At 35.0% G+C, this 23,744-nt stretch overlaps 2 protein-coding genes across 6 annotated transcripts in view; one reads left to right on the top strand and one right to left on the bottom strand.

Moving 5' to 3' along the window:
* Nucleotides 1–20,620, top strand: part of LOC124644900 (WD repeat-containing protein 47) — a 37,313-nt gene extending 16,693 nt beyond the window's left edge. For all 4 annotated transcript variants that reach the window (XM_047184566.1, XM_047184569.1, XM_047184567.1 and 1 more), the window contains 6 exons: nucleotides 4,823–5,052; nucleotides 10,584–10,761; nucleotides 14,032–14,175; nucleotides 15,061–15,216; nucleotides 17,567–17,786; nucleotides 18,084–20,620. In XM_047184566.1, coding sequence (XP_047040522.1) covers nucleotides 4,823–5,052; nucleotides 10,584–10,761; nucleotides 14,032–14,175; nucleotides 15,061–15,216; nucleotides 17,567–17,786; nucleotides 18,084–18,229 — 1,074 coding nt within the window. In that variant the 3' untranslated portion in view covers nucleotides 18,230–20,620. The remainder of the gene's footprint in view (nucleotides 1–4,822; nucleotides 5,053–10,583; nucleotides 10,762–14,031; nucleotides 14,176–15,060; nucleotides 15,217–17,566; nucleotides 17,787–18,083) is intronic.
* Nucleotides 20,621–21,493: 873 nt separating this feature from the next.
* Nucleotides 21,494–23,744, bottom strand: part of LOC124645049 — a 125,457-nt gene continuing 123,206 nt past the window's right edge. For both annotated transcript variants that reach the window (XM_047184782.1, XM_047184783.1), the window contains one exon: nucleotides 21,494–23,013. The gene's annotated coding sequence lies outside the window, so the exon portion shown is untranslated. The remainder of the gene's footprint in view (nucleotides 23,014–23,744) is intronic.

Below are 23,744 nucleotides of genomic sequence, written 5' to 3'. Positions count from 1 at the left end.
TCAGGAACGCATTCTCTGAATGGCCGAACTATAGAATACCATCAGCGACATAGAATTAATTTAACCATAGTGTTTAACCGTAACCACTCTTTGATATGTATTTATGCGTACTTTCTAAGCTCTTAAATCTACATGATTATCTTATTGGTGCTAAGCGAAGTGAGTAATTTGTATATTTGTGGTGCTTTAGCGAATGTGTTAGGATTTGTAATGGTACAGGTATGGTGGCGGAGTGTTATGGGAATGAAGCATCGACGTCAGAGCCCGTTCAGCTCCGTTGAACCGCAACGCGCCGGTCCTGCGTGTGTAACGGATGTTCAATACTTGTTTTTATGTGATCGCACACACATGTAGCATAGTTATAAGTACTTAAATATCAAATTCAGTGTCTATTCATGCGAATTTGGGTTATCTGGTTACATCAACCTGTTTCTTAAGCCGTCTTTTGCAATGCGAGTGTGTATTGTACTGAAGAAAAATTATTGTTTCATTAAGTTCGCGTTTCCACATGATGTCTAATTATGTAAGACGCTTCAAGTTGTGTGTTTTTAACACGTAGTTATAGTGGTGGCCCAGTTCTTACGGACGCAGTAGTGCACTTAGTATTTACTTCTACGTTTACTCTGATATGAATTCCTTGAGACTGAGGCTCAATACACAACTGCCATCCAACTGCCAACAGTTGTTTGTTGCGCTACTTAACCTAGAACGTGCGAATCTACTAGCTAGAATAGAATTGAAGAAAATCGACGTTTCTGTGCTCGAGTAGATTCGTCACAGTTTCCATCAATTTAAACTTTAATATACTTTTAGAAGTATATTTAAACTTTGAATGTAGAAAAACTTCTATATTAAGAAAGTTTAATGTGGCTTTGTTTTTAAAATGATCTACTAGATGATCTGCTCATTTGTATTAGCATCATTATCTTTAAATTGTATAAATGAATGTGTTATATGAAAGAGAAACATATTATATAATCAATTTGGTTACACCGATAGATAGGCAAATTATTAGAAATGATATTTAAAATGACGTCAAAACTATTTAACATGAATATTTCGAGTAGTTCAATATATTACGATGTCATTTTCACTAAATCTCAATTGCAAATATGGTCTACCGGTTTCCGTGATGATGCGGAAATAACAAAAGTATAATTTAATATTTATTACCTAAGAGCATCGAATCGGCTCTTTATATTATGCATTAGTAGATTATATGCTAGCTCTTCGTTGTACTCGATAATATGATTACTTAGATATTAAAGTAACAACATTATGCTATGTTGTGCTATGTATTACCAGTTGGTCCCTAGCACTCAATAATGTCTTATATCGGATCACTTATCTCGCGTACTTGAATTATCTGTTATACAGTTTGGTAGCAAGTCTGGAACGTCAGTTGCACAATGTGATTTGAACATCTTAAATGATTTCCGTAACTAATGTCTTATTTCGAACCATTTAATGTCGCTAGCTATAGTAAAGTAGTAGTGCACTTTATGATAGCAGCTAGCATTAGAAACAAAATGTACTACTAAGAAACGTCAGGTTGTAATTAAAAAAAACTTGACATTATAAAAATATTTTTATAATAGTGTGATAAATATTAAATTATTTAAATTCTAATGCTAGCTCGAATAAAACGATCACAAATATCACCATCAATATGGATTACATAGCAGCAGAATTAATTTGAAGATAAATAAAAACTTTTATTAAGATCATCTTGACATTCTGAACGCATCTTGACATGAACAAGAACGATTTAGTTTCAAGCATTAATGAATTATTAAGTAAATTGATACTCTAAAGCAGTTTCAATTTCCATGAGTCGAGTAAATTATAGGTATCTAAAAGCATGCAATTTTTATAATTTTCGTAATTCTAAGTAGCATACCCATAAAGGGTTTGGTATGTTAGTAATTGCTGATAAAAGCATAGTATATCACGTCGGCGCACAGTAAAAAGTTTTTGTCTCAGTTACTTCAAAAACTGTCTCTTCTATTCGCAGCTAAATGTTACAACCGCAATTACCTACTATTACTTATAAAATAAACTTTAAAAAGTTTTAATTCCGTCGTCGAAATAAACACATAAAAAAAATGCAATTTGGTCCAGGCGTCTTCGAGTAATCGGTGAACATACATAAAAATAATAATAACAAAAGATCCCGACGAATTGAGAACCTCCTCCTTTTTGGGAAGTCGGTTAAAAATACGGTTCTTTGAAATTCAAACACAATCATCATCCTCATCATCCTCCGAGCCTTTTCCCAATCATGTTGTGGTCGGCTTCCAGTCTAACCGGATTCAGCTGAGTACTAGTGCTTTACAAGAAGCGACTGCCTATCTGACCTCCTCAACCCAGTTACACGGGCAACCCGATACCCCTTGGTTAGACTGGTGTCAGACTTACTGGCTTCTGACTACCCGTAACGACTGCCAAGGATGTTTAATGACAGCCGGGACCTACAGTTTAACGTACCATCGGAAACACAGTCAATGGTGTCTAAGATATACTTAGAAAGTACATACAAACTTAGAAAAGTTGCATTGGTACTTGCCTTACCTGGGATCGAACCCGCGCCCTCATACTTGAGAGGTTGGTCTTTTACCCACTAGGCCACCACGACATGAATGACATGAACTTCGAACACAATAATTCAAATAATTTTGTGGACCTATGCAAAATTGCAAGTCAGTTGAGCCATGGTATCGCTATCCCCCTTATAAACTTTGCCACACTGAATCACCCACTTTAGCGTGGTGGAATTCCGCAAAATAGTGTGCATACAATGTAATACATACGGTCAAAAGGATCTTGTAATTTGCTGATGGGTGACTTAACGATTTTCGCTTTTATATTTACCAGTATAAATACGAAATTTGTTGTATCTGAGTACATAATGAGAATCAAGCCTTAGATATCTTAATGGAAGTCATTATCGACTGCATAAAATGGCTTTGTACCAGTTCTTAATCATGACGACAATGCAGCTATTAATCTCGGCTTTATTATAAAACGGAATCAGTTTTTATTAGTCTGTCTAGAGTTTTTACGCTTTCTATGTTCCAAGGAAAGTTTATAGGTAGTATGAATATTTCACAAACTTATTGCCTAAGAAAATTGCACACTGAACAATGAAGTGAATGATTATTCAAACAAAATCTTATTCGAATTCAAATATTTATTTTGTCCAATTTCAATCTGTGGGCGATCACAAGTTTATATAAAACTGTCAAGTGACGAATTCGGTAAATAAAATCTATCGAAGCTAAATACACATTTGTCATGTCTAATAATACAGACGATGACGTGACCAACAAATAAAACTGTTAAATACTACGTTCATAATTCACGACACTTGCTCTAACTTTATTTCGTTGAATAGAACACTAAAAAATCTTTTGTACGTTTAAAAAATGCGGTAAAGCACACTTTCTACAATGCGTTTACGACGAGCGGTGTAACAATGAAAACGAAAAGCTACACCAATTACTTTATTCGGACCGTTACAAACCAGATCAAATGCGTGTCTTGTCGCACCGTGATTCCGGATTAAAAATGCTTCATCACTTCTCGTTTTTGGTTTTCATATAGCCAGTACAAATATAGTCATAACCGCTATTCGCGTTTATTTTTTTTAAGACTTGCCATTTTCCTAACTTAATTTACATTGGGTGTGTCACGATTCACGACTGTAATATTTGGACCGTAACATCACGCACCCAGTAAAGCGCATCGCAAATTTCTTATCGGTCAGGCAGGTTCTAGTTATGTGTTAATAAACAGGTTCGTACTAGGCCGTCTCGCAACTCGCGGCCTGCCTTATCTATCCATACAATACAACCTGTTCCAGTTACCACACAGTTATGCCCATCATTCCTGGCTTCAATGAACCATGTTCATTTTGAATATAAGTAGGTAATTAATGTGTTATACAATCGGCTCCTCTCGCACGCTTTCGAGGAACTTCAACTTGATTAGTTAATTTTTGAATGAACACTTTTTATGCTATGGTTGCTTAACATGTAGCAATAAAAAGAGTTGTAATAAATCTATTTTTAGTGTAACTATTAAAATGCATTGGTTCATTCTTGGGCAAGGTATCGGTCCATGTTCTAAGTAAATGAGTGATTCATTAAAAATATAACACCAGCACAGTTGTGGCTCATTGTTTACTTGAGTAGCTACATATGGTAACTTACCAATTGCGTACGACATTCTACATGTTTCTGTGTAGAGGAGGTGCACGGAACGCGAATGACGCTGTAGTCTTGGGCTGGTCGGTGCGTCACCGTCTCTCCGACGCTATCACCGATCTGAGAGTGCAATTAACAGGGTCAACGAGGTTTCACCAAACTGCTACTTCAGCAAAGTATATTATCGTTCCCGTTCTGAATGAATGGCAAAGTTGGCTAGAAAACTCGAATAGAACGCTAATAGTTAAGCATGGCAAACAAACAACTCATTGCATTAAATATCTTTAGGGCTAAAAGTATTTTTTTAATACGGAAATTAATAATCGCTTAAAGAAAAGTAGATTGAAGAGAAGATTTTCAATAGCATTATGAAACAATAGGATCTATAGGTGGCGTGTTTTGATGTCGTAGTATTAATACTTATTATATTAATAGTCTTTTTATTAGTCAACAATACTGTAAGGGCTAGGCGATTGATCATTGTTGGTAAATAAACGTTCTTCAGCAGCAAACAAATAGCTGTTTCTGGAAACTTAGAGCAGTGCAAATGTTTCGTTGGCTGTATCAAATTTTATTTACTTTGACACGTCGAATTTGAAGATGTAATGTTGTTGCAGGCTCAGATCAGAAATGGCAGTCATCCGGGAGTACCCCTGTCGACTCCAAGCAGCGGGGTCGTCGGACCTGAAGTCAATGGATCACGACCTACCTTCAAACCTGTTACTATACTGGAAGATCTCCAGGCCGTCCGGTGTGCAGAGTTCCACCCTAATGGCAAACTTTACGCCGTCGGCTCCAATACAAAGACACTCAGGATATGCACATACCCGAAGATAGAGGATGTCAAGTAAGTATCACATACATGTATGTTATGAGTATTTCCGGAGCTCGGTCCTCTTTAATTGTGAACAATGGTCCTTACAATTGTAGTGGGAGATATTAGTTGGCCTGCAGCCACGTGAATGCAATTTACCTACCATGTTAAATGATTCTTCAGTTCAAAGTAATTGTTAAAAGATTACCTACTAACCAACTCCGACAATTACATTGATGTTTTCCTTGTCTGATGCGCTGCGATAGAGAATATTCATGCAGAGTGTTTTCTTCAACATGACTATTTTTGAAATGCAATATCACGTGTTTCTTTTAATTCTAACGAGTGTTCTGCACTTTGAGACTACTCCATTAGTAGTATATGAAATAACCGTGTATGATTTATGACAGCATAATAAATTAATTCCAACGTCATTTCATCTTAATTAATATCCATTATTCGAGAGTGTAGCATGGTTAAAAGTCAGAGACATTAGCTGTTAGGTCAGATGTGTAAAATTTCCGGCCTTTTAATCAATATCTGATGCTCTGACAGGAAATTTAATGATATTCATTAGGCATTAGTTAATTTTCCAGAGCCATGGGTTTATTTTGAGGTTTCCATTTGCATGTTTGTCAGATTTAGTGACAGATACAAATACGTTGCCACGTAATCGACTATGTTATGTGACTATAAATGGAAGCTGTGAATTTGAGGCGTGTGCGGTACGGTGATCGTAAAACACGTTTCTATTCTAATGTTAAGGTCTGTATCAGATTCAGTCATTTTTAATGTCGACATCCTAGTTTGGAAATCGGAATATAAAAATGCCTAGTAATGGGACTTGTTTGTACGCACAATATTTTCCAGACTTTTTGTCAGTTTGCAGCTGAATGACTACATTCATTGCTATTATTAGTTTTATCAAACCAATTCAAAGTACTTTTGTTGGAGTTCGTAGTAGACTTATCAGTATCAATAACGTCTGCACGTATTCTAGGGCTAAATTCCGGTTCGACATCACGCGAGGAGACGACCGTGGACTTTCTTCGTCTTGGCCGCAGTCGACCTTCCCCAGTTCACTGCCAATTACTCGAAATTGCTTCTCCCCAAGATATCTCGGCCTTTATTGTTTTATTCATTTAAATTCAACCGCCCCGGAGCATTACTTTAGATAGTCTTACAACGTCACATCTTTTATAGAATAGATGGTGGTTACATTTTACTAACTTTATTTAAAACAAAATTTTGGGTGAAGCTTTGCAATATTCTATTCCACAAATAGTCTAGCTAGAGTCTAGTTGTAACCCGAGCTGAGACGTATAATTACGTAGATAGCACCACCTGCAATTTATTTCTGTGATTGCAAGAAATATTAATTCTTGATCTTTGTAAAAATACGTGGTTCAGTTCGGATACAAGTAATAACGAGCAATAATATTGCGGAAGAGATTGGTTCGCGGGTTATTGCGTGAAGCTAAACAAACTCCATTGGGAGACCCGCTAAGATTAATCCATTATAGTCTATAGATATCTATGACGTTATTTATAGCCTGAACTATTTATATTGGCGTGAAATATTTGCTGATACTATTCTAACTTCATTAATTTTCGGCATCGCTGTTAAATATTGAAACGGTAATTCATTCAGTTAGTAGTTGGTAATTTTACAATCTTGAAAAATATAAGATTTTCAAAAATCAATAATCAAGTAAAAACATTATTTGTATATGGCTTTCACTTCTTATTCGATCGAATTGATGCAATATATGACACTAACGCGATATAATAAGTATGATACAATCCGTCAGTTGATCCATTAAAGTTAAAGCCTCTTTAAATCTATTGCTGACTCTTTCTTCGTCAACAAGATAAAAGTATTAGCAATAGATTTAATGAAGCTTTAATTTTAATTGATTTTTCTGCTGACGGTAAGTGACAAACCATGGAAATAAATTTATCCGTCTATACTTTTCTTAACTTAATAAGAATTTCATGAAGTCTGGAAGATTATAAAGATTTTCATATGAGCGTAAAATTTTATATTATCTATTATTCAATAGTTTCTTCAGACTTACGGAAATTGCTGCTTTAGAAATTATTTCCGCACGAAAGAAAATATTGTGCCGTGCTGTGATCATGCGATTACATAATGGTATCAAAATGTTTTATATAATAAATAAAATAATGCATATTGGCTGACGATTTAGCACAAGCTAGATCTACAATATATTCACATCGGTACAAAATCCATAACAATAACATTATGAAATGTCAAGGCTCTTAGCGTTACGTGAAAATGTCGTTATATCACTTCACTTACCTACGTCTTGAGGTTACCGTGCTGTGGTTGTCGTGAAACACAAGATTGAATGAATACTTTGTGACTGAACAAGGACATACATATACAGGTATGTATGCAGTGCGGAAATGTTTCGAGAAAATTAATTCCCCTTTTGAGTTACGTTGTCATCAGACCACATTTTGCATCTCCTCTAAGTTATCTAAGTAATTCAGGCCATGTAAGCAATATAATTGTATGTTTTATAACACGTCCACAAAGGACCTGCTTGACCGTTTAGTAATAATTAATTATTATGAACGTAATGACAGATTGCGTCATCCTCGTTTATGTAGCTGTGCATGAATATAATCTTCTATTGATAAAACGATAATGTAAGTAGAATGTTGAATAATTTACAGCAAAAACAAGCTCTCTAGATTCCTCTCGAGACCGGTAGACGGCCTTCAGTGATACTAATAATAAATAATTGATACAATAGTGAACGCATATAATCGTAAAGTGGACTGTAAAGTCGTTGCGATTCTTGTCGCGATCATGACTGGTGATATAAGGCCGACAGCACTTACGATCTACGCGAAAGCGGTGACTAAGCCCTCATAAGTCGATGACCCGACTTCAAGTTTGTACACAAAGTGACACTATGTAATGCCACAATCGCTTTGTATGTTACCTATACGCCGTAACATACGTACCTATCGGGAAAACTGTGAAAATGTTCACACTTTCACGAATAATCTCATACTGATTTGAGAAAAGGCTTGCGATTTCAATTTTGCAATTGAAATTGTGCAGTAGAATTTTATTTCTATCTTATACTAAATGCCTACAAAATATATTACTAGTCATTTATTTGAATAGGATTTACCAACATAACATGATTTTATGTTGCACGAATACAAACTGTAGATTGTAGATTGGAGTTAAGATTTTATGTTCTTTTTCCAAGAATAAAAATTTAAAAATGTATTTCTATATTTTAATTATGTTTTATAGACCTAATATTATTAAAATCAAAGTCGAAAACAGATATTACGGAATCAATAACAGCTGGAAGTATTACGTGTACGATGATGCTGTATATATTATCTGTGAAATTTGGTTGTTTGCTTAGACTTATGAGTTATGAAGCAGAAGTATGCTTTGTGAAAGTCAGCTTGGCTGGTACCGTGGCACGATGCTCTCGTATTTATGGACTCTTACGAAATTCTTTGCGTATTACGTTTCACTCACTATAATGCTCATGTCGTGAGTGTTGAGTACCCTATCGTCTATTGCAATTTGGAAATGGCCATTAAAAACCGTGACACAGCAAATGTAGGCCAACATATTACGAATATGCGATTGCCATCTTTAACAAAGTTATACCTGCAATAAATAACTTACCGTTCAAAGGCGACATTCAAACAGAGATACAAACGGCACTCCAGTTATATGTTCCCTCTTATCTTGATTTATAGTTAATATTTCAAGTTGGCTCTTGTAGAAGTAACCACAGTGAAAGTCCCATTAAAATCCGTCCAACAACTTTGCGTGATTTCTAAAACGAATTCTTTGATAGTACGCCCTCTGTCAGTGGCCCTAGTAGATTGGGTATATTAGTGAAAAGATCATGTAGTTGGATCAAGGTTACAGTTTATATTTTTGTAAATAAACTTATTAATCATGTGTCACAGGTATCGTAACATAATGACGACTCTGGTGTACGTAGGTGTGACAAAAAGTGCCAAAGTGATCGTTTTAACCTCAACACAATGGCTGTTAATAACCGCTTTTGTTTTTCGACCGAAGCATTATAATAACAATGACGGCTATATTGTACTTTATGAAATAAGGTCCGGCTTGTGTGTGGAAACTGCGATGGTATTTAGTCCACACAGTACACACACATCGCTCTAATGAGCTCACGCGTTGCTACCATTACAATTATAATCATTTCTTCAATAGCAATAGAATGTGTGAAATATTCTTAAAACTATCTTCGTACGTATTGAAATACTGTTTGTAAACCACGGGCAATAAAAAACAATGAGTTACAGAACGCCAATTACGGCTAAACACGGACAATAAAATCTGACATTCACTCTATAATGTCACAGAAAATTATCCGTTATTCCAGCAGTCGATTGTATTTCTTTATTTACGTGGGCACGAACAAAAACCTTTTAAAAGTGCTGCCTATCCATGAGTGTTTCGATGGCGTAACAATTTGCTTACACACGGTAATTCTAACAAATTGCCTGCGGCTATATGTCGCAGTAGAACCATGTAATTTACTGCAAATGTATGTGTACGCTCAGGTCGCTGAATATCTTGAAAGCATATTGCACACCCTCTGGCAATTTAAAAACGGAATGCAAGAAAAAAAATAACAAAAACAGTTTCGGTTTATTGTTCTAGAAGGTTGTACAAGTACATTCAAATATCTCTTTGTATTTCTCACAAAAGATTGGTTGCTTACAAACGAGATTGATGTACGATGAATTGCATTTATAGTGATTGCTTACACAAGAAAACGTTATGCGAGGTTTTTGTTTTAGGAACGTAAAATACAAGCCACTGACAACGGTAAATTTCTCTATTAACATAGCATTAATGAATAAACATTTTTCATCGATATTATTTAATTGAAAACAGCTTTCATAATCACATAACTTATTCGATATCGAAACGATAAGTAGTATTAATTGATTAATTTATTAAAATAAAATGAAGAGACTTGCAGTGTATATCACAGGAATTCGGATTAATTTCTCGTTCAGATCAAAAAACAGAAACATTTAATAGAGGAAATATTCAATATCTGTTAATGAGATAAAAAGTCTTGTCTTTATTGCAAGTCCTGGCCATTAATAATTTTGATTTTGTAAACGCATGGCAAAGTTCTATGCGATATATTAATACATACATACCCATATTTTATATCGCAACCACCAAAACTAAAGCACCTTATAATTACGTAAAACATCGTTTATTCGTAATATAGCCGATTGGTTATATCATTAAACGTTAAAACTGACCGCGGAAATAGGTTAACGCTCATAACTAATTAAAAGCGTAATTGATAGCTTTCCTCTGTTGTGCTTCATCCATGAAAACTATAATAACTTAAAACATGATAATGTTTATTCTCGACCCGTATTATATTGTCGTTTAACTTTGCATTAAATTGAAAATGTGTTGTGATTAATTATATTCAGTAGTTTTATATTTTTATTGAACCTTTAATAGTTCCATAAATTGATATAAATCCTCTTTGCAGAGACAACAGCGCTCCCACAGCACCAACAGTATTGCTGAAGCGTACCAAACACCATAAAGGCAGTATTTACTGTCTCGCATGGAGTCCGGCTGGCGATCTACTGGCCACGGGATCCAACGACAAGACCGTCAAACTCATGAGGTTCAATAGCCATGCGTGTAATTTGGAGGGTCAAGAGGTGAGTGATACAAGCCCTTATCGACATACCTATAGCCTAAAAAGTACGGAGGTATCCGTTAGACTCGAGGTTTACAGTAGGCGGTGACCATTGCTTGAGTATTACCTAAAAATGTTACACACAAGTATGTATTCGAAAAAAATACCGCTCTTGACTTAGAAAAGAAAACGGGTTACGGTAAAGTACTTTGTCTGATTAATTTTCCAATAAAGTCCCGTCTAACAAAAAGTATACCCGCTGATTGAACTTTATGGAAAAATACAAAAGAAAAGTTCGGTGAGCTATTTCTTTTTGAAGCCAAAGCTTTAGATAAAGATGTCCAAAATCCTTTTATATATTTCCGCTCTTAAAATACCTACATCGCAGTTTTCGTTGACCATCCCACGTCCTTACAGGTATATCTCAGTTAGTGATCGTAATATTTCCTTTTCAGGTGAAATATTTGGGGGTCATCCTGGCCTCTATGATATACTCGTACTCCTTAGCCTCCATATCTTTATCCTTTTGAAACTACCTCACCTCGCATTATATTAGCCTTGCGGGTGACAAAATATGCGACTCGTTGCTTTACCTTTATTTTTTGTTCATTCCTAAAACAAATATATAGCGACATTAATTTACTGGCATCTTAAAATAACAGTTAAGGCATGGTCCCAGGTGGCTTCACTCTTCAAAAACGTCAGAAAATAATTTTTTAAGTGATTAAATGTTATTCAGGAATTTCTTAAACAAGGTACTGTCTCATAACACTTACACAATTATAGTTTATAGGTATTCGTAATTAAAATTAAATAGGTCGACCTTTAAATTGAGATGTCTCAGTTCAAATGTTATCGAGTTGTTTTGCTACTGCTAACTAGAAAGATAACTGGCGGTAAATTGAAAGACGATCCAATAGTTTTTAGTTTTCAATTAGTGAGCCTTGTGTAATTTATCAGTTAACGGATGTACCCAAGTGATTCACTTCGCTAGAAATTAGATAGCTACAATTTTCTACGTAAATTACGCATGTGTATGAAAATTTTCAAATATGTTCATGATACTTAGTTTTATTTATTTTGTTAAGTCGTATTTCTTGATAACAATAAGGGCTGAAAACTATTTCAAACCTATCAATAAATTCCTAAAAATATGGTTTTAAAAATAAATTCGAGAATGTTCGACGCTAGAAGCTGAATTTCTTCACGTTGACAGCTTTATTGAAGTTTCGTGTTCTTAAGTATTGTTAGGTGCTAAGTTTCCTGCGCTTATAAAAGTGCTGTGAAATAGGCAGGTACTTAGTTCTACTACTACAAGTTTGAATACCTCGTTAAGTTAGTGGACATAACCGCTCATTCTTATCAATAACTTTGAGAAAGTGTCTCGAAATTCGGTTGATAACTCTATATGATATTCTTTTAAGGATTGATGAATTAAAACATTATAAACTTACTTTTTGCTGAAGTATAAGTACGTTAGCAAATACTGAGATGTGTAGGCATATGTTTAACGAAGACATTCTAAAGTAAATTAACATCGTACACTCAAGAGGAATAGATCCGGGTCAGATATGTAAAACTAATAATCTTACAAATTCTAAATGCTGGAAATTCGAATACCTAAACGTCCATATGTTGAAAGCTGCTCTACTTCAGGATGTCTTTGTTGCTCCAACTTCTTCGGAATTTTGGAGATCAGAACTTTTTATGAATAGCGAAGTCAAGTTAAAATTTTATAGATACTTAGGTAGGTAAAGTTTTATATTCTGGCTTTTGAAAGATAATACTCATATATTTTCGTTAAGATTTTGAATCTGACCTAAATTAATTGCTCTAGAATGTAATATCTAAATAGGTTCATATCTTGGAAGCTTATGAATAATATTTCTCAAATATTTACATCAGTCTGAACCGCTATCTTACTTATTCTATGTATCATAAATCTTATACGATGTTTCTTTGTCCTTGTTTCAATACGAACATAAATGATAGAAATTCGTACCGACTTTAACAACTTATGACTCTCGAATGGAATAGAAAGAGTTTCCAGTTACTGTCAGTCAATGTCGTATGAGTTGGAGCGTTAATGGTGCAAATGCAATTTATTTGAAACGTTACCGCGTCAATCTGCTGCATCAGCGTCCTCTTAACGATTGTCAATCTCGATTAATCGCATATGTGGCACGAGCTCGTAAACAGCTCATCGCTCGGAGCTGCTGTTATGCTCCATCTATGTATTACGCACTGTTATAAATACTGCATGGAGGCATGCGGCTAATTTTCTTTGTCTAGTTGAACTCGCTTTTTTGTTTCCAATATCGGCAACGTCTCGAATGTTCGTCAAGGACAAATGTAATTCGATAAGTACGACAAATTAAATAGAGTCCCCAATTAGGATGTCTGCTCTAAAGATTGAAGAACTTTATGTTGATTGTGAAAGGCGTCTTACACACAAATGTTTTGAGTTAGGTAGTGTTACGAATGGCTCGGAATTTGGTTACAAATTAGTTATTTGTACAAATGCTTTGTTAATCTGGTTGAAGAGTAACTTCTGTCTAAAGTGGCAAAATAACAGTAACTTTGTCGTCACCTATTCCAAGTTTCAGAGTAATAACTTATCACCTGCTTGCTGAATCAACCTTCTTAGTAAACGAGTTATCTTTTCTTGTAAATATTGATTATCTAATTGATAAAATAGTAATTTTAATAGTCGTAGTAAAATATAGGTATGATACTGTATCTACAAACTTGTGTTGATGTTTTTGAATATTGTTGATGCCGTCCCCAAAAAGCCTATTAATCCTAATATATTATAAACCAGTTACGATGCAATATGTGTGAGGATTAAGTGTGATAGTCAGCATAGCTTCATTTTCAGCTTTACCGTAAGCGACAGCAAATGAAAAGATTCCAACAGCACAATAACCAAATCAACTGAGCTATAAATTCAGATAAAAATGCACGACTGCATGGAATAGCGCATCATTTTTATTATTGAACATTCCGCAGCCAACCTTACCGATCGGAATAGTTTTACAAGAATGCGTGTGTCGGGTTCCGCAGATCGCACTTCCGCGTTCCCGCAAACAGATAACCGACGATAAATTCGAAGACTCGTAGCATTAGAAATGCAAATGAAGAATAAAATGTTCTAAAGATTTCTAAGTATCACATAATCGTGAAAAACTATTATGACGCCAACTTAGCTATCAGAGATCTGTCTGAATCATAACTTACGTAATCACATGATTCGACTGTGATGGAACTTAAATCCTTTTGTGGTTGTTACCAGGTTGAGCTGACGATGCACGACGGGACAGTCCGTGATGTGTGCTTCATCGAAGACACGTCGAACAAGACGAGTCTACTGGTCAGCGGGGGTGCTGGAGATTGCAAGATTTACGTCACTGACTGTGCTACAGGCAAAACCTTCCAGGTAGGAACTGTACTACTCGTGACAGGTTGGGCCCTTTTCCACCTACATTTTGCTGTCATATGTTCGTCCCGACGGCAGAGGCAATGAGATTTTTAGCATTCCGTTGTCAAGGATCTGTGGTAGACAACTGGTTTTACGCACATTTCAACGCACAAGTACTACTTATATACCGTTTTCACTTAATTATATTTTCTGAAAGTATTCAAATAATTTTGCATAAAAGAAAGACGGAGTCGTGTCGACGTAATAAAGTTAAAACCGGTCGGTACGATTCAATCAGCGCTAAAACGTGTTTTGTATACATTAGAACCGCTTATTTGAAATGTCTATGCAGCCAGCACGTGTTTTTGTTTACTTTCGTGATTAGCGACCCCTTGTATAGCGAGGATTTCATATGGACAACCTTATCCGCAGTGAATATCATTACGCACGCGATTTGTGGTTTTACCCCGTAAGGCTTGCCGCAAGCCGAGTGCGATCGAGGTGGGACACATTTACCAGCCACCTACCGCCTCATTTAACAGCCCTCTTTAATCCTACCCAGGGATAAGGACTACCATTAATACCTACATATATCTTCAAACGTGTCGTAAAAGTTACTGTTTCATTCGCAATTATTTTTGTACAATTTTATTCCCGCTTATTAAAATGTCCACCTCCCCATTTACGTTTGCTGTCGGGAACCCCGGACTTCGTATATCAATTTAAATAAAACAGCGTTTTATTGCTCAATAAACATCAAACTGAAACGCGATTCAAAAGAAATCACCCGGCTGCCCGAGGTCCTAAGTATATTAAATCGTGCCGATTTCAAGGGTACGTTTGATTTGTTATAGGATTGATAGAAAGTGATTGGTAGTTGTATGGCTGTTTTGTTGTGTACAGGCGTTAAGTGGTCATTCGGGACACATTCTGTCGCTGTACAACTGGGGCGGCGCGATGTTCGTGTCGGGCAGTCAAGACAAGACTGTCCGCTTCTGGGACCTGCGCACGGGCGGCTGCGTCAACATTATCTCGCCCCCGGCGGGACAGCCCAACAAGGTACGTGCTCACTTCATTTTAAGCCTCATTTCTGTGTTTCACGTGCTCCCTGGCTTTGTATGGTAATCTCTAACTCTGTAGACGAGTAAATTGTGTTTACGTCGTATTATCTACTTACACTGTACGTTAGTTATTAACACTGATTGGGATTAAAACACGACTATCATTAATGTAAGATGCGCGTCGACTCTCAGATTTTTGGCAGTCTTTGGTATCGTGAAAAGCCTTCTAAATAAATTAGGGTCTCACATGTACGATCTTATGAGGCAGGCTTTCTTTCAAATGTGTTTATTCATGCAAAGGAAAGTTACAACAGGAATTAGGAAAAGGTGGAGCGTGGCTAAAATAATCACAGTCTTAGGTACATATCATCATTCCATCTTTGTTAAAGTGAAAATGTATATTTTTCAGGATACAATAAACAGATGAGTTATTCAAAACAACATATCTAGTTTTGATGCAAAATCATATCATGACAGTATACAGTTATTGGATTTGGGGATATACGTACGCATAGTTGGCACCACGATAAGGGGAAATAACTTTATGATTAGAAGAAGTCGAAACATCCTTTTGCGATTTATCCATCAATCTTCGAGGATTTTTACCTTCAATTTTACGGTATGCGGTTTAATGGTAAAATTGTGTTACGTTGTTGCCAGAATACATAATTATTTATTTGATCTTTTCTCAATGCATGACGGTGCTGGTGTATGATGACCTTTAAGTTCTTCCCTTTCCTGTAAAATCATGCGAATCGAATGTTCTGGATTAGGTTGTAAGACTGTGCCAATACAAATGTGCGGTGGTGCGCATCGCTTTGGAAACAAACATGAACTGCAAATACATGCTAAAGGTTTATGCAATCTGTACATTATTCAAATCACTTGCATGTTGCGTATCATCGCCTATATTTGATTATAAAATTTCGCCGGTTAGCACTGGCGTACGTTCTGATTATTTACTGACACATTTCAACATAGGTTCGCAATTCCGAATGTTGAACACAGTCGCGTAATCAAAGTTATGTGGGATAGAAAAACAATGTTTAATAAAAGTGGTTTATAGCACGCCTAGCTTATTAATGTCTATTGTTCGATCAAGTTATAGCTCATTAATTTTGCCAGCGATGTGGAATCGTTTCCCTAGCGCAGTTTATTTATCTTAGCTCATTGGTGTTTCTTATGCTACAAGTATATTTCCATTTAATGTGGCATTATTTGTTTTAGTATCGTTTTGACTAGATTCTAATGGAACTTCTACAATATAGTCGTAAGACTGCGACTCGTTCTGATATACGTCCATATTTTATTTAACGCCATCACAAATCGTTATTTGTGTGTGTCCTTGTTTAAACCATTACTCTACATACCGCATGCGTATAAGTAAATCTACATCATTTGAACTAGATGAAACCCGCCTCGGCAAGACTAAGAATTTATTCAATATTCCCTCTGCAGGAAAATACAGGACAGTTAATCCTATTGAGTAGGCTAGGGCTAGAGGTATCTTATCTAATATTCAATTTACCTTTTACACTGCTTACTATAAATAGATGTCCAAGACCCGCGAGAACTGCCAACATTCGTTAGCTACAAATGTATCAAATATGATTCAAAAAGTATATTAATTGTTTATTGGGATAGTAGTCATTCGAAATACGTGCCAAACAAAAGGAAATCAAACCGTTGCTTTTTTATTGAATATTGTTGTTTTTGTTCGGAAACCAATTTGATACATAACTCAATACGATATGATTTCATACCAGCATATTTTCTATTCACCGGACGGTATACATATCGGAAATCAACCGTCACGGCTTCGGAATGCAGGTCCACCTTTTGTAATCAATACTTGCCACATTGTTCTGTGAACCTACCTTGTCTATCCCTTGAGGTTGTTTTATAAAATTACATTCCGTCGTGCGCCTTTAAAAGAATTCCTCGGCAAATATCAAGATCTGTTAGCCTTGCAAAAATATTTGTCATTTTTTTTTAAGGAAATATGTATAAGACAATGTCACTAAAATCGATTTTTGGAACGATGCTCAGGTCTTAGACAATAAGAGCCAGTGAATAGTATTATACATATGTGTGTATGACACTAGAATTTTTTGATGTGAGGCTCAAGTATTGAACACTGACTGTTAGTAAATAGTACCTATTATTTTAGTCTAGAAAACAATTAAGATCACTTCTACAATAGCTATAAGTAGTCACATAATATATTGCTACAATTTAATATGCAACTATAAATGATGTGGTTCTTTACAAATCCGTTCTCTAGATCTCCCTCACATTAGCAGTATTTGCTCTCAATATATAATAAACTTATTGTTTGTGTCTCCCAGGGTTCAGCAGTAGCATCTCTGGCAGTGGACCCTAGCGGTAGACTCTTGGTTTGCGGTCACGACGACGGTTCGTGTGCCCTCCACGACGTCCGCGGCTCTCGAGCTCTGCAGCGCTTCACGCCACATTCAGGCGATCTGCGCAGCGTGCGATTCTCTCCCGGGGCCTACTACTTACTGACGGCTGGTTACGACGGACGCGTCGTACTCACAGATCTACAGGGTATGGACACTTATTTTTGACCATTATTTAGGGTTCATAATCATCACAGTACAAGCAATTCTCTTCTGTTGAGAAATGAACGTGCTGAAACTGTATTGGCGATTTATTTTATGTCCAGTTTTCCTATAAGATGATTTCCTTCAGCTTTAGACATTGATGTCCAAGATACATTTAGAATGTTGGAAAACCTGGAGAGCTTTATTGGTACTTTGCCTGAATTGTAACTGACACCACAAGTTGAGAGGCTTTTAAGTTTAAAATGCGATACAAATTGTGAATATACTATATTTTATCCAGGTGACCTGACATGCGCCTTGCCGAGCGTCCCAGTGGCGCGTCACCCGGACAAGGTGATCTCCGCCCGCTGGCACCCCGACGACTTCTCCTTCTTATCCACGTCAGCTGACAAGACGGCCGTCTTGTGGACCATCCCCCCCGTCTAGCCAACGACGCGATAACTCCCACCGGACCAGACGCGGAGCAAACGCTCCAAATCGTGTTATCCATTGGCGATATACTATTCGACATATCCACGATTACAGCAAATTCGACGACACACAACAGCTTTGCCTTACATAGATTTTAATAAATAAAACAATGATAGTTAGCTAGTTATAGGATATAAGCCAACCATCATAGAAACTGGTGCAATCCTCAAAAAAAAAAACAAAATCATATGAACTTAATCGTGGAAGTTAGGAAGGTACAATTAAGCGAAAACTACGAACTTCGATCGACTAGATGGTAAACGATAAATGCAGGTACCAACTTACGACAGTTACGAAATATCGCCTTTGCATTGCACCGTGACTGATCGCCTGCATATTGCAAGCTAAATTAGCTTTAATCGCAACTGTATAGCGACCATTTTGCTTTTACCTCTGGTTATATTGACACACTTCAATATGAAGGGTGATATCTGTCGTGGTCGATATAGCTTTGAATAATATAGTTTATTACCTATTATGAGGTTAAATTAACTGTATTTTTGTAAATTAATTTCGTGCTAGGCCTAACTTGAACGCGGAGGGATAGGTCTAATAAAAAAAAAATATTGATCTGTTGAATATGTGAACTATTCAATAAACTTACCTAATTATTTAGGTCCGCCTTTGACTGGTTCTTACATGGTGACGATTTTTATGTAAACCACCACTAGCTATTTTTGTTATGCCTTGCTTTAACTGTTATGTATTCTGATGTGTAAATCGGCGTATTTGTATAAATTATGCTTACTTGCATATAGGAAACAAAATTAAGCCAAAAGCACACAGGCAACGATTTGATCAATTTTAATATTCTTGGCATGGCTGATTTCAAAAGTGCACCTTTATTATCGCTCAGAATGGATTCTGATACTTATTTTATTAAGTACTACAGCTTACTATTGTGATTAATCGTGCTGTGCTGTAAGAATGCTTACTATCTTATTATTTAACTATTGACACAAATAAGAGCTTTAAAATTATAACTTGTCCACGACATTAACATTTGCAGTTTGTACTAAAATTAATTTCGCAATGACAAGAACGACTCGCGTTCTATAAGCATTACTCTCTAGTAGTTAGTATAATGCTATCAGTTATATTTGTATTATGTAGTAATTTACGCCCAGGTCCTTACGAGAATTGTATATATGCAATATATTATTAACCACCTTTCCTTAGTGGGAAACATGAAACTCTTTGTGGACACTCTGTTCGTAAAACGTACGTAGACGCAAAGTATATGAAGTGATTTGTTTGTCACAACTACATAGGCTTAGAATGTAGCTGCATATAGGCTCACTATTTTACAATATACCTACTAATGTATGGTTCTATTGGTACGTCAAATAACTGTGCCCCTCAAAGTTGGCTACTGTTGCCTGCGGTTCATGATATCAAATGACCGCTCTTCAGACGGGCATTGGACATGTACTTTGCATACATTGACGAAGATAAAATGATCGAATTCGACTCACACGACGCATCACAAATTGTGGTAAGATTAATATAAGTGTAGAATGAAGTATTGATACCAACCGTCTGTATTATTGTGTAGAAGTAGGACAAAACCGTACCATGTAGCACTGAGCAAGGTTACAATTAAATTAAATGAATTGGATTGGATATTATAAAAATGGACATTGACGTAAATATTATTATTTAAATGTTTTCTCAGTAAAATTCTGACACCAGTGGTGGAAATAAATAATTATTAATATTTTAAAGAATCTTAAAGATTATAAATTTACTTAATATAATGTTATAAAAAAAATATAATGCAATTTAATTGTGTAAGACATTGCACAAATTTAATATCAATGGAATGGAAAGCTTTTAACATTATTAAAACCTTGTCAAACAAGTACTTACATTAAGTAGTGTTTGATATTTATTTTTTTTTTTTTTATAATCGGATGTGTAATTAATATTTTATCTGCGCGCGATGACTATAGGAAATGATTGTTATTATTGATCACGGTTGTGATAAAATTATTTACCTTGTATCAAATGCTTTGACAAAAAACATGCTTCGCACACCTTTTTCACTGGCTTTTGCCAGATTGATCTTTGTTAAGAGAGTAAAAAAATTGTTTAAACATATTTTCGCGCGTAACCTGTATTTGTATTCGGTGTTCGCACTTGTAAGATTTTATTAAGAGTATAATATTATGAATATATATTTTATTTATCATGTAAATTATAATAACAATGTATTGTGAGTCCATAACAGACATGTCTCAAAACTAAACCATCGAAATGTTAAAACTGTAATGATCTTTGTTAAACCGAATTTCTTTAACACGTGTATCCATTTATTATTTAAGAATATAATCACATTATTTACAATATTCGTCTTTTATTTACGTGAATCCTTGTTTTCTATAACATGTTCAGCATTTGCATTTTGCAAATTGCGGAGTGTTGTGCTTATCGAGCGCAAATAAATTGATAAAACAAGCCAATAACAAAATTAATAGTATTAGCCGGTTGGGCAGGAAAGAATAATCAATTTGGGATTTCAAAGAAAAATTTTAGTAAATGTACTTCTTTTGTTTACTCGATCTTGTATTTTTAAGATTCGAGTAGTTTCAAACAAATGATTGTGATTCGCTTTGTCTTGTTTCTTTCACTGTGGATACTGAGGACTTTTTAAGTGGTGCTAAAACCATTTTTCTGACCCAAGAAGACCTGAAGTTCAGTTTATTTTGGTTCTTTATTTCTGCTGACTAGATTTTATTTTGAACCAGTCGGTATCGCATATTCGCTTGATTCCGTAGTCTTTCAGGTTTTTTCACGGGCAGTGTCGGCCTTATAATTTATTTATGTTCGTACCTACCTGGTACTTACGTAATCCTCTAAGACTCCGACGTTAATTAACGAGAGCTTCGTAGCGCGGCTTCCTCTTCACTATAACATTTATACTGTAGGTACTTCGCTTTGCTTGAAATTTTGTTATTACTTATATATTAATTAAAATATAACCTGTATTTCAGAAACGTCTCCATCAATTTTATAAAATGTTTTATTGTGCGTAGTCCTTACAGTGAGTTTAGTGGCGATACATCGATCTCGGCTTAAATTAGTTCATGCCTCGTTTTACTATCCAGATCAGGTATCCTGACATTGAGCTATTGATTTTTTTTTTGTTAAATTTTTTGATTAAAAAAAATTTTGTTAGGCAGAGGGGTTTTGTAAAGGATAAATGAAATACATAAAAGGTATGTTTGGAGACATTTATAATTCAGCAAAAATATTGAACTAAGATTTAAAATCTAAAGTGAGCTAGGTAATATCCAGCACAACAAAAACTGTTCGTCTTCCTAAGTGGCTGAGAAGCCGGTCCATTCGTTGCATAAGCTTTTACGTTCTCTTGCTAATGATACATAATACTATCATACAATTTCTTTAAACTGCTCTTAATACATTTGTTCAAAATGTTAGGTATAGATATATTTGCTTATCTGGTATAGGTAATTGGTTACATACTTAATAAGTAACAGCGTAAACATGTTGAAAAGTTAGGTTTTGGTCAAAATTGGTAGGTAATAGAGTGTTACATTTCTTATTCATAAGTATTAACAGAACCTTCGAAATATTCTGATATGAAGTTCTAAATTGTGAATATAATTTTTAATCGTTATCCACTTAAATGGATATTTTGAGCTATAAATATTTCAGATGGGATGTCCCCAAATTTTGTAAAAAAGACCGCAGTCGAGCTTCGATTGAAGCTATGTTTACGAAAATTTTATAAATTCAATAAATATGAGTCGCGTCTCGATTATCTTACGAACACTCCTAATATATAATACAGTTAAATCTAATCAGTTTATTTCATAGTTCCCTAATTTTATAATTTTTATTTCTTATCTAACTATAACTAAAGACTAGATTTGCGGTAACATAGTTATATACTTTATAATTTTATAACTTAACAGCAGTGAACACATAAAATATAATATTGAGTGATAAGTAAACAGTTAAAGTACTACTTGAGATATAGAACATAGACAATACTGTGTATATTTTATATGCCCTATATCTTACGCTCAACATAGTTCAAGCATCAATTAATAATCTTACATTATCTACCTAATAATTATAAAAAATTTAATAAATTGACAAACATAATGAATCTAATTAAATTAAGTTCTAATTACTTAAAACTTAATAATACTAAAGGTAACCTTCTGCGTGTAGTTTATATTCAAAGATAAATACATGTAGCTATAATATTTATTTATTGAATACACAGCTAAACAATTTACTATGGTTTAATAAATTTCAATCTGAATTTACGTAATTAGATATTTGTATAATATTAAACTTTTAAATACCTGTAACTGATGAGAAAAATAGAATTTTGGGTCGAAGATTAATGGTCGCTAAATCTAATAAATGAACGTAGAAATTTAGGGAAAGGTAAGGGGTGCAATAAGGGTGGTTCTAAGAGAAAAGGAATGTTGAAGGAAAAATGTTATCTACATAGCTGCAGGTGTACTTTCAAAGATATTGAAGGATTAAACAAAAATAATTGAAGTAGATAAGTACATTATATACATACAGCTCAGCGTATAGCGTTTAGGTATAGATACCTACCGTGTTGGTAATAAATATAATCGACTATATATTATTTTAGAATACGTCTACAGAATAAATATTTTGTTTTTCAAACAATTTTGATTAGCCTCGCATTACCCTGTTCGCGTACAGCCAAATCGCATCGTGTAGCCGTAAATCTGGAACAAACCGATTATTTACATTACAATGTTATTTTTTACATAAGTGTTATTATTTGTGTAAAACTTCTTTATAAAAAAAGGAAATAGCTTTCCTAATAGGCAGAGGTATGGCTTTCAGCACGGCACCACCTATCTCTATGGCAAAATACATACATCTCAATCGGGCCAGTCGTTTTAGCGTGAAAGCTATACGTAAGTTTTCCTTCATTATTCGGGTGAAACCAAGGGCGGAAGCTTGTTCTATGTCATCAATGTAACAAGTTCAAAATATTCAATTTGAGAAAACGTAAGGTAGTCAAATGCAAATGTATTAAACCTATAAACTAGACGGTAGTCATACTCTACTCATAAATTGAGAAGTTCGTATATTTATGTGTCTTGACGGGGTCATACGGTCTATCGAATACATTCATCTGCTGCAGTTAAAATATTTTCATATCTTTTAATAAAATGTACAGTAAGTATCTAGGATACTTACTGTACATTTTATTGGGAGTCGAATTTACTTGTCTAATATCTAGTATTCTGGAATGAAATAAAACAGAGCTTATTTGTGAAGAAAACACTAAATAAGAATGAACAAAGATATTGCGCCAAGTTCAGATTGCCTTATAAATTATTTCTAAACTATAAAACTGCATCAGAATTTTTATGCAGCAATATGATTATATACTTCTCATGAATAAACCAATCCATTTTGAATGGGAAAACGAATAAAAACATAATTG

This window comes from Helicoverpa zea, chromosome 31 (genome assembly GCF_022581195.2).
Source record: "Helicoverpa zea isolate HzStark_Cry1AcR chromosome 31, ilHelZeax1.1, whole genome shotgun sequence".
NCBI classification, from domain to species: Eukaryota; Metazoa; Arthropoda; class Insecta; order Lepidoptera; family Noctuidae; genus Helicoverpa; species Helicoverpa zea.
This window is presented reverse-complemented; position numbering and strand designations above follow the sequence as displayed.